Source organism: Ammodytes marinus (genome assembly GCF_949987685.1).
Source record: "Ammodytes marinus genome assembly, chromosome: 22".
Lineage (NCBI taxonomy): Eukaryota > Metazoa > Chordata > Actinopteri > Uranoscopiformes > Ammodytidae > Ammodytes > Ammodytes marinus.
The window spans coordinates 1,440,293-1,451,939 of record NC_137226.1 but is presented as its reverse complement, the minus strand read 5'-3'; the positions used below and the strand labels follow the sequence as shown (position 1 = coordinate 1,451,939).

The window sequence follows — 11,647 nt, the reverse complement described above, 5'->3', positions numbered from 1 at the left end:
AAATTAAGACCAGAAAAGTAGTATAATAGGAGATCTTTAAAGCTATAGTGCGTAACTTTTTCATATAAATGAATGTCGCTTACATTCAAGCCAAACGAGTTGACACAAAGTTAATTATCAGCTCCACAAAACTCTCTCTGTATTTCTTAGTATGGCAGCTGGTGTCCCCCCTCCCCCCTGACACTGGTGCAGGAGCTCAGAAAAATCCAAAGAAGAGCCCAAGAAATGTTTCAGTTGTTGATCCTGCTGCTAAGAAAACAGCAGAAGGTATAAGTTTTGAGGTAACCCAGAGTTTTGAGGCAACCCAGAGTTTGTTCGCTCTGAGTTAGTGGAAACTCTGGGTTTTCCGTTTCAGGTAGCAGGTTCAGCGCAACCGAGAGTCAGTTACTGCGGCAACATACGCCGTGGGTCTAACCTGCTCGGGAGGTGGTTAGACCTACCCTGAGTTTGTTTTCACTTTACGCTGCAGCTCCGACTGAAGAAAGAGTGTCACTGTCACACTCGTCCCTGTACAGTTTAAAGCAAAGTCACTCCATAGAAATCTCCATCGTGATGTTTTTATCATTTCCTGATGATTTTACGTTTGACCGATCATTTATCTGATCAGTAGCCTTGTTCTCAGCCCTCGGTCCGTTCATATAGGCGGCCACCTTACACATCGTGACATGCTCTACATTCAGATTAATAAACCTATTTGTATTGTATGTTTTTTAACGTCCGTGCCACTGAACAGATTTATGTCAGGTGGATTCATGTAACGCTGCGGCTGCACGCGATCGTTACTTGTGCGATCCTAAAGTCACAGACGAGCCTAGTTAAATAGCCTAATATGAATATAAAAATTATATAATCATTTAAACTGTGATCACTTGAGGGAAATGGATCTGGTAATAAATCAATCAGGCTCTTCAATGGAAACTGTCACCTAATGTGTCTGATGTTAATGTCTTTCACTCCCCATTTAAAAGAAGCGACAGTCTGTTCTGTTTACTGCACAGTAGGCTATTAGGCTATAGCTTGCCAACATATTATACAGTGAATATAAAACACTGTCAGCAATGCTGTGCCGCGCCAGCTTTATTACTTTACAGCTGATATGAGTAACTTTTTAAAATAGACAATGGCTTCTCATACGGAAGCGAAATGATTATCTTGACAAAAAATGTTTGCTCTGTTTTTTTTCTGAATTGCCGAGGAGATTAGTTCATGTTATGAGACAATATCCCGTTAATTCTTCTCCATAGGCTACCATAAGCTCATTCGTTAATATTTCTAACTCAGTGGGAGGAGCGGAGATTTCTTTTTTCCTTTTTTGAGAAGTGGAGAAGTGGGAGGATCAAGCATTTGTTTCTTCTGTTTCCATGGTGAATCATGTTACCAGCGATCCATTGACGATGGCTTTTACGCACATGCTCCACCCAGAGTGAACACGCTCAGAGTTGATTAACCCAACGCTGATCCACTGTTCTGAAACCGAAAACCCAGAGTTACTCATCAACCCTGCGCTCTGAGTTTACCAACTCAGAGCGCAGGATTAAACTCAGAGTATGTAAAACCAGCTTCCTGAAACAGGCCCCTGAAGGCTTTACCTCATGTAGATGCACCGACAGTGTTGTTGTAATTATTCAGAATTCCTCATGGGGGCGAAAAAAAAGTTACGCACTATAGCTTTTTTTAAAAAAGGGTAGTGGTAAGAGTATAAACCTACCATCGCACACATGATGTCATTTAACAAATTCAATCATTCTTTCAGCAGCTCCAGGCGCCCCCTTCCTGATCCCTCCTCTTACCCAGACATAGTGCCTCGTGCTGGGCATCATGGAGCCGGCCGCAGCACGTCTGCCTCTGGTGCTCGGAGAGAATGAGGCGCTGCAACAGTTCTTCAGTGGTGAGTAACACTGCACTCGGTCAATGTTTAGGGTTAAAGGTGCAGTCAGTGATTCTGGAGAACGCTTGTTGTCAAAATAACTTTTTGTCAAAATGGGTGAATATCTCCTCATGATTTGCTGCCTTTCAGTACTGTGTGTGTGCCTCTTCCTTGTTTTATTATTATTCTTTTGTCACTTATATTTTTACTACATTTTGATTGGTTGCAGGTCAGGATGTGAACGGCGTTTTGGACAGTTCTGTTGCTGTGGATACGAGCATTCTGGAACAGTATCTCAGCAACGACATGGACCCAAACAGCTTGTGAGATTTAAACACATTTTCAGTTTGACATCATTGCTTATTTGTGATTGATTAATGATCAGTAAATTCCAGTTATAGTATTTGCTATTGCTAACAAATCCTAATCTAACATTTAATTTTATATTTTTAAATCATAATCTCAGTGGTTGAATATGTGGTCGTCCTCATCATTGAAGGACACACACACGCACACACGCACGCACGCACGCACGCACGCACGCACGCACACACACACACACACACACACACACACACACGCGCACACACACGCGGCAATGACCTAGTTGGTTATCAGCTTTGGTTGTAAATACAGTTGTAAGCAAGGACACACCATTATAGTGGGAAACTGAAGGCAACAACATGGTGCTGGTCAATTTATCTTCCATAACATGTCTTCTTTCATACTAGTATAAATCAAAGGTCCAACATGTACATTCAGGTGTTTATTTGACTAAACCTCGTCTGTTTGCGCCTGTATATTTCTCCTATACAACCATCTTTAACGGACATTATCTCAACATACATTTTTTTTTAATACTCTGAACCAAAAATCTCAACTTCTAAAGCACCTACATCAACTAAACTTTCCATAATCATTCTCAGCACTATTCTGAAGGTTATTACAGAAGGATTTGTTCATATGTTGTTCATTGTCTGATTTATGAGACATTTTCATCCAAATAACATGCAGAAAAGGCATTTCTAAGACCTATAGATGAAGATGTGTTTGATTAATACGATGTTTAATGGGTGTATCAAACATCTGTTCTGTAATTTGTGTGTGTGTGTGTGTGTGTGTGTGTGTGTGTGTGTGTGTGTGTGTGTGTGTGTGTGTTTGTGTGTTTTATTTGTTCCCCTCAGCATGCTCCCTGAGTCGCCTCCTGACTCCAGCTCAGAGACCTGCTCACCTCCGCGGATACCAGGTAAGATCCATAGCTGCCACCAAATGTTAACGCTATAAGACCTTTAATTAAAGCTACTACGAGGAACTTTTAAATATTTCTGAAACAGTCTCATTTTTCCTCTGATGTAAACAGCAAACGTGACCATCAGTGCAAAGAATACTATTTTTCTATAGTTTTTCTTAATGCCTTTGTCATGGGTATACGCTCACCTAGAAACAACAGCTAGCATAGTAAAAACACTACCGCTTTTGTCCAAAGGGGGCGCTAGAATTCATTCGGGGCAGCTTCAATAGAGGTGTCCTTTTTTTGGGGGGGTGCATCAATGTCCCAGGGCTCAATAGCATAATATATCAGAGAAAAAACTACTTCACATGTACCGGATAAAATGTCCTCCTCTCGATGGTGTTCATACTACTAGTGCAGTGCCCGTAGGAAGCAGGTCTGCTGTGTGTGTCCCGCTCGGCACTGATTTCAAGCTTTTGGTCGCAGCAGCCAATCAAACCAGAGGGAGGCGGGGTTTAGCCGGAGACTACTTCATGCCCGTCGTTACTGTGGCCTTCAGTGTGCGCATGTATTCGCCGCGAGCATGATATAAATATGATAACTTCTACATATTTGGTCCAAAAAACTTCATAATCAATCAAGGATGCAAACCTTTGTGCCGTGCGCAAGCCATATCCGGAAGCTCAGGCCGATCTGACTAACAGTGAGAGAGATATGCAAGCCACAGACACACAGACACACAGACAGACAGACAGACAGACGTTTCTTACTTTATAGATAGATAGATAGATAGATAGATAGATAGATAGATAGATAGATAGATAGATAGATAGATGAGCAACTGCTATAATGTTGAGAATACAAACCATATACAATGTCTAGAGGAGGCATCGTTTGTGTTTTTCGATACTAGAAGTACGAATCTGCCAATATCTTTATGACTTTACTGCAGTATGGGACTGAGTTTATTCTACACATTGTTTTAAACTTTAATCTTGAAATGTCAACATTATTCTACAGAAGTGCATAATGAATGAAATAATACTTCCTCTTCTATTTAATTTTCTTAATTCTAATACTCTTCTGTAGTTTTGAAACTGAGCTAATAGTGTAAAAACTCTCAATCTAATATAACACCCTTCCCTGATTTGCAGACATCCACTACGAGCCGCCCTATTGGTCCAACCAGCCAGCGTTCCATCCGTCAGCCAATCAGCGGCCGGCTCCGTCATCGTCGTCCTGTCGCTTTAAGGATCGAAGCTCCGCCCCTTCAGACCACGATCTACTGACCCACGAACAGCTGCGAAATCTGGGCCTCACTAACACTTACCTCAAGTTTGGGACGTCGACACAGCAACACACACACTATCCACAGAGCTGTCCGCAAGCTGCCTACACCCCTCCCACACCCCCCTCCCCGCCACCATTGCCCCCCAACTCTAACAGCTATCCTACCCCCTGCATTGGTGGTCCCGGACTGGTCCCAAATATTAACATACCCCAGTCTACCTGTGTACTGGAATCCACATCCCCTCAACAAACACAGTGAGTATACAATCAACGTTCTAATTTTTTATTTTTATTTTAAGGAGTTTTTTTTAGTGTTGTCAGTGTTATGGCTTGTAGTATGTGTTCCAAATTATAAACTTTCTTTTTTCTATTCTGCATACTACAGCTGATCATAAATAGTATGTAGTTAGCTAGCATGCAGTAGGCAAACAACTGGGACATACTTTTACTTATTTATTTCATCCTAACATGGCTCCTTGATCTTGCCTCTTGCTTTTATAACCTGTCTTATCGCTGGTTGTTTTCACTCGGAGGCTCCATCGATGTGACATCACTTCAGCTGCAATGGATTGTGGGTCAGAACCGCACAAAAAAGCTGCTGATTTCCACACTAAAAGTTATGACCGGATATAGTAGGACTTCTTGGTATTTTTAAGGAAAAATGCATTTGATCAAATTTTTATTTATGTATTGGGACATCCTAAATCTTTTTCTAGACATCCTACCACCCAGCATTGACTTGAAAATCAAACGTAATGTTATTGTGAAGAGTCACTCTCAGATTTCTAGGAAGAGGTTAGTCATTGATTAACAGACTGCAACGGTTATCAGATAGCCAACGAGTGGCCAGGTCATACAAAGGGAAATCCATCCTGTGTTCCAATCTCCATACTGTCTGCTATTTAGTACAGGAGACAAAAAATATTTAGGAGGTCTCAATTCTTATGGTCTGATTTAGCATGCTTAAAAATACCCAGAAGTGTAATGTCTCCCCATCTTTCTTCCCAAATCCTTTTTTCAGGCCATTGACTCTTTAATGATAAATTACATTTGGAATGGTAAACACCCTCGGCTACGGAAAGCTTTTCTTCAAAGACCCAAACAAACAGGTGGAATGGCTCTTCCTAATTTTCAATACTATTACTGGGCGGCTAATATCCGTTCTCTAATGTATTGGGTGCATTTTCACCTTGACGACTCAGCCCCAGTCTGGGTAACAATGGAGTCCAGCGCTATTAGCCCATTGTCTCTATCTGCCCTCTTAAGCGCCGCACTTCCACTCTCTTCGGCTATTCCCAACAGTAGTCCTGTGATTAAGCACTCCCTTCGAATTTGGACCCAATTTAGGAAGAATTTTGGAATGCAGAATTTTTCACTTTTCAGTCCAATTGCAGCTAATCATTTGTTTACTCCCTCGACTGTGGATGGCGCATTCAAGATCTGGCATAAAAAAGGCTTAAAATGCATCAGTGATTTATTTATTAATGATCTATTTGCTAGTTTTTCTCAATTGACAAAACATTTTGGTATCGAAAAGACTAATTTTTTCCGATATCTGCAAATCAGGAATTTTACGCAGAAGTTAATTCCCCAATTCCCTCACAAACCGCCAGCCAATCATGTCGATTTGTTTTTTTCTGTAAACCCCACATTAAAAGGCTCAATTTCTGTGTTTTTCAACCTTATTTCGAAGTTGCATAGCCCCTCATTAGCAGCTATAAGAACCCTGTGGGAGCAGGACCTAGGTTCTGCCTTCACAGATCACATGTGGGATTCAGTCCTGGATCGGATACACTCTACCTCCATGTGCGCCCGACACGCTCTTGTGCAATTTAAAGTAGTACATCGTATCCACATATCTAAAACTAAATTAGCTCGTATGTTCCCCGATGTAGACCCGACCTGTGATAGCTGTAAGAGCGCACCGGCATCACTCTTTCACATGTACTGGCTATGTCCCACCTTGAGTGGGTTCTGGACATCAGTTTTTCAAACTATGTCTGAAGTACTTCAACATCAAATCGAGCCGAACCCTTTTACTGCTATTTTTGGCATAGCTCCCAATTCAGGCTTGCCTAAGGTGAAGCTAAAGGTACTGGCCTTTATCTCTTTGCTTGCTCGTAGAGCTATCTTGTTCAAATGGAAAGATCCTGCCCCTCCCTCCCACTCTCATTGGCTTAGAGACATTATGTCATGTATGAATCTGGAGAAAATTCGTTGCACTGCCCATGAATCTGAGACTAAATTTTATAGAATGTGGCGCCCCTTCCTGGACTACTATGAGAAGCCGACCACAATGGTTGAGGAGTAGCTACCCCCTCCCCTTTTTTATTTGATATAATTTTTTTTTCTTTTTTTTCTTTAATAATATATATATATATATATACATATATATATATATATATATATATATTTTTTTTTTCATATTGGTTGTTTGTTTTTGTTTCTTGTTGTGTGTGTTTGTGTTTCTGATGCAGGACTGTTTGTGATTGGGTGGGATATGGGTGGGGTATGTGCGGGAGGGAAAAAAGGGGGAAAAAAAATTAATAATCCATTGTATTGCAGCTGCATGATAGTACTTTGTGATTTAATAAAAAAACCTTTGAAAGAAAAATACCCAGACGTCCTACTACATCCGGTTGAGATTGTTAGTGTGGAAATCAGCAGCTTGTTTTTGGCGATTCTGCATGCTAACTAGATAATTTCTACGATGAGCTGCAGTATGTAGAATAGAAAAAAGAAAAAGTATGAGATTTGGAACGCATTAAGATGATAAACTAAATCAAATCAAAATCAAATTAAAAAAAAAATGTTTTCAGATCTAGAAAATTGTTGGATATCCACCATTAAGCACTAAATGAGAGTGACATACAGCAACATATAACATGGTGTCGTCGGCATATACTGTTAAGATTATATTTTCAAATGTACTAAAGAAATCACAGAAAAAAGTAGTGGAACTAAGTTAGATAGATAGTAAAGTATGAAGAATTAACAATATTTATTATCAAAGTTTTATGGTTATGGAAGGCTCAGAAATAACTATGAGCAGTGCCAAAATATATTTTATTAGATATATTGACTTTTAAATAAATATTTTTTTTTATAATTGAACAAATAAAATAGGTAAATCTTGTTTTTTAAGTTAAGTTAAGTAATTCTTCTATTTTTTTCTGTTAATTTATTGAACATGGTAAAAAATAATACAAACAAAATAATGAGCAATAAAATAAAATAAATAAAATAAAAACAAACAAATGAAATAAATACATAACTCAAATAATACAGTCCTTGTTCAAAAGGGATAGGAAGAAGTGGAAATAGTTATGTTTCCTTATTTGTCAATTTACACAAGGTACATTGAAATGTGGGGCAAAGGCAGAGACACACAGACAGGACATATACTTTAAACTATCCCAGTTATCTCTAGGAAGTTTTACACAGGTCGGAAACAATGGCCTCATCCTTGACCCTATGACCTCATTAGCAGGATAACTAAAGCTAGGCTGTTGTAAAAGCCCTACTAACGTCCTCCCTCCTACATACTCAACATGTATATACTACATACTGTCTACTTAACGATCGATTGTGTATGCGAGGTTCATCGGACCGGTTACACTGAAGTATACAGAAGCAATAAAGAATTTAAAAAAAAAACTTCTGTGTCGTTTAAAAAGACGCAATGCATTGTGGGGCAGTTGAGTAGGAAGAGTAACCTATCGATCCATACACAAAATCTTCCCGGAAGTAAGCACTCATCCGGGCATTTCTCGCCTACACAAACTCACATATATACACAACCACATTATACTCAAATTGACGTCAATGTTAGTATGAGTAGGACGTTAGTATGAGGCTTTTAGTATGAGTAGGATGTTAGTAGGGCTTTTAGTATGAGTAGGACGTTAGTAGGGCTTTTAGTATGAGTAGGACGTTAGTAGGGCTTTTAGTATGAGTAGGACATTAGTAGGGCGTTTAGTATAAGTAGGACATTAGTAGGGCTTTTAGTATGAGTAGGACGTTAGTAGGGCTTTTAGTATGAGTAGGACGTAAGTAGGGCTTTTAGTATGAGTAGGACGCTAGTAGGGCTTTTAGTATGAGTAGGACGTTAGTAGGGCTTTTAGTATGAGTAGGACGTTAGTTGGGCTTTTCCAACATAGCCCCAGTTATCTCTTGGAAGTTTTACACAGGTCGGAAACAATGGCCTCATCCTTGACCCTCCGACCTCAGTAGTCCCATTAGCAGGATAACTAAAACTAGAGTTTATCACTTAAGAAATGTGACAAAGATAAGGAAAATTTTTACTGTTGAAAGACTCATTCATGCTTTTGTATCCAGTCGTCTTGACCGGTGTTTCTTGACCTTGTTTCAATAATGTAACCCTTGGAAATATTGCTGAAGCCAAGTTAAACTGGATCGGTTCTTATTTTTTTTTTTTTTTTTTTTTTTTTTTTTTTAATTTTTTTTTAAATAATTTATTTATTTACACTGTAATTTATTCGATCAGTTTTGATAGATTAAAAAGTATAAATGACCAAAATACAGTGATGTGCAAACAGTGTGTGATTAATGAAACAAATAGTTTATTGTTAATTATTGATTCTAAGGTTTTTATTCGTCAAAAATAAAATTTAAATAAATACAATTTAAATTAAAAAATTGTGAGATTTGAATGTGTCTCTACGCTTCAGAAAAAGAGAAAAAAGTAATAAATAATAATAAAACAAAATAAAATAAACAAATTAAAAAAATAATTAGATAGATAGAAATAAATATAATTAATACAATAAAATATATATAAAAATGTAATATTTACTTAAAAAAATTGTCTGTTTGATATATTTCTAATGTGTCTCTCTCTGCTTCAGTTCCCCAGACAGTAAAAAGAGGAGGTCCAAAATAAACAAATTAAAAAATAATTAGATAAATAAAAATATATATAAATAATAAAATCAAAAATATATAAAAATGTAATATTTAAATAAATAAAAAATCTATTTAATATGAGATTCGAGACAATAAAAGAGAAACGTTTAAAAAATAATAAAAAAGAAAAAATTATAATAACAAAAAAAATATATATACAGTATATATATATATCATTAAAAAAACAAAAATTAATATATATAATAAAATATAATTTTTTTATATTTAATTAAATAAATATTCTGTTTGGCATGTTTCTCTGTGCTTCAGTTCCCCAGACAGTAGGAAGAGGAGGCGGTCTGAGTGTGAGGAGCTCAGAGGGTCCTGTGTGGACGCTGAGGGGACTCGAGGTTTGGGCTCCTACCAGCTGCTGACATGGGACCCCTTCACACCTGAACACTGGAGCACTCTGTACAACAGTAGCTACCACACTCTGTAAGTATCTGTCTCTGTGTGTGTGTGTGTGTGTGTGTGTGTGTGTGTGTGTGTCTGTGTGTGTGTGTGTGTGTCTGTGTGTGTCTGTCTGTCTGTCTGTCTGTCTGACCCCTTCACACCTGAACACTGGAGCACTCTGTACAACAGTAGCTACCACACTCTGTAAGTATCTGTCTGTCTCTCTATGTGTGTGTGTGTGTGTGTGTGTGTGTGTGTGTGTGTGTGTGTGTGTGTGTGTGTGTGTGTCTGTGTGTGTCTGTCTGTCTGTCTGTCTGTCTGACCCCTTCACACCTGAACACTGGAGCACCTTATACAACAGTAGCTACCACACTCTGTAAGTATCTGTGTTTGTGTGTGTGTGTGTCTCTGTGTCTGTCTGTCTGTCTGTCTGTCTGTCTATCTACTAACGTTTTAATTGTTATGGTGAGACACTGCAGATGAAGAGGGTAAAACATTTTTAACTTATAGTTATCATCATAAAACTTTGCTAGTTGATTACTGACATTAAAAAAACTATTGTTTTGTATCAGAAATGTTTATGTAAATATGCAATTTATTTGGCAATATCTACCAAGTTATTTGTTTATTTGCATCCCTTTGAAAACAAAATTTTATGTTGAGAGATAATGTCTGTTAAAGATGGTTGTATAGGAGAAATATACAGACGCAAACAGACAAGGTTTAGTCAAATAAACACCTGAATGTACATGTTGGACCTTTTGATTTATACTAGTATGAAAGAAGACATGTTATGGAAGATAAATAGACAGAAATCTGTAAATTGACTGTTGCTTTTCCCCTTGCATTTGTAGGTCTCCTCCTGCATACCATGTGGACACAGACAAAGGCTTCGTTTACTCTTCAGCCGACGAGTCTTTCGTTTGCCAGAAGAAGAATCACTTCCAGGTATAGTAGAGGGGAGGGACATTATACAATTATATAATTATATCGCTCATCTATTTCTGCAATACAAAAAATAAAACATAACATTGGTGACCCAAGCAGTTAATTGTCTGTTCGACAAAAAAATCAATAAAAAATCAATTAATAAATAAATGTAATAATAAAATAAAATAAAATAAAATAAAATAAAATAAAATAAAATAAAATAAAATAAAATAAAATAAAATAAAATAAAATAAAATAAAATAAAATAAAATAAAATAAATAAGTAAGTAAGTAAGTAAGTAAGTAAGTAAGTAAGTAAGTAAGTAAGTAAATAAATAAATAAATAAATAAATAAATAAATAAATAAATAAATAAATAAATAAATAAATAAATAAATAAATAATAATAAATACAAAATAAAAAAATATTATTTAATTCAGAAAATGCTCTGATATGAGATTTGAATGTTAATTATAATTATAATAATAAACTTTCCTCCCATCCCTTCTACCAGGTCACTGTTCACATCGGCTTGGCGTCGGAGCCTCGACACGTCAAAACGCCCAGCGGACCCCAAGAGGTCGACCACTTCATTATCAAAGTGTTTGGGATCAAGGTAAGAGGCGGCCATTTTGACTGGCCCGTCCCCTGTTTCCTCTGTAACTCCCCTCTCTCACATACTCATGCCAACGTTGCTTTTGATCATTGCTTTTGCTTGTATATAATTTTTCTCTGTTGTTTTAATAAAAAAAAAATGTTAAGATAATTTTTTGGCATTTTCAAGCTTTATTAGACAGTACAGAGTTGAAATGGGGAGAGAGAGAGAGAGAGAGAGAGAGAGAGAGAGAGAGAGAGAGAGAGAGGGAGGGGGGGATGACCTGCAGTAAAGGTCCACGGGTCAGATTATACAGAATAATCTAATTTCTATGTATTTATTATTTTATATTTAAAATGGTGTGATATATATGTTATTTTAAATTTAAACCTTTTCTGTCTGCCTAACAGCTGGA

General features: G+C 37.4%; 1 protein-coding gene across 1 annotated transcript in view; it reads left to right on the top strand.

Moving 5' to 3' along the window:
• Positions 1-1,818: 1,818 nt before the first annotated feature.
• myrfl (myelin regulatory factor like) overlaps positions 1,819-11,647 on the top strand; it is a gene marked incomplete at both ends in the record, with an annotated part of 23,065 nt that continues 13,236 nt past the window's right edge. The window contains 8 exons of the mRNA XM_080051469.1: positions 1,819-1,888; positions 2,097-2,190; positions 3,052-3,113; positions 4,253-4,643; positions 9,585-9,749; positions 10,562-10,655; positions 11,152-11,253; positions 11,643-11,647. The exon at positions 11,643-11,647 is cut by the window's right edge and continues 72 nt beyond it. Coding sequence (XP_079907595.1) covers positions 1,819-1,888; positions 2,097-2,190; positions 3,052-3,113; positions 4,253-4,643; positions 9,585-9,749; positions 10,562-10,655; positions 11,152-11,253; positions 11,643-11,647 — 983 coding nt within the window. The remainder of the gene's footprint in view (positions 1,889-2,096; positions 2,191-3,051; positions 3,114-4,252; positions 4,644-9,584; positions 9,750-10,561; positions 10,656-11,151; positions 11,254-11,642) is intronic.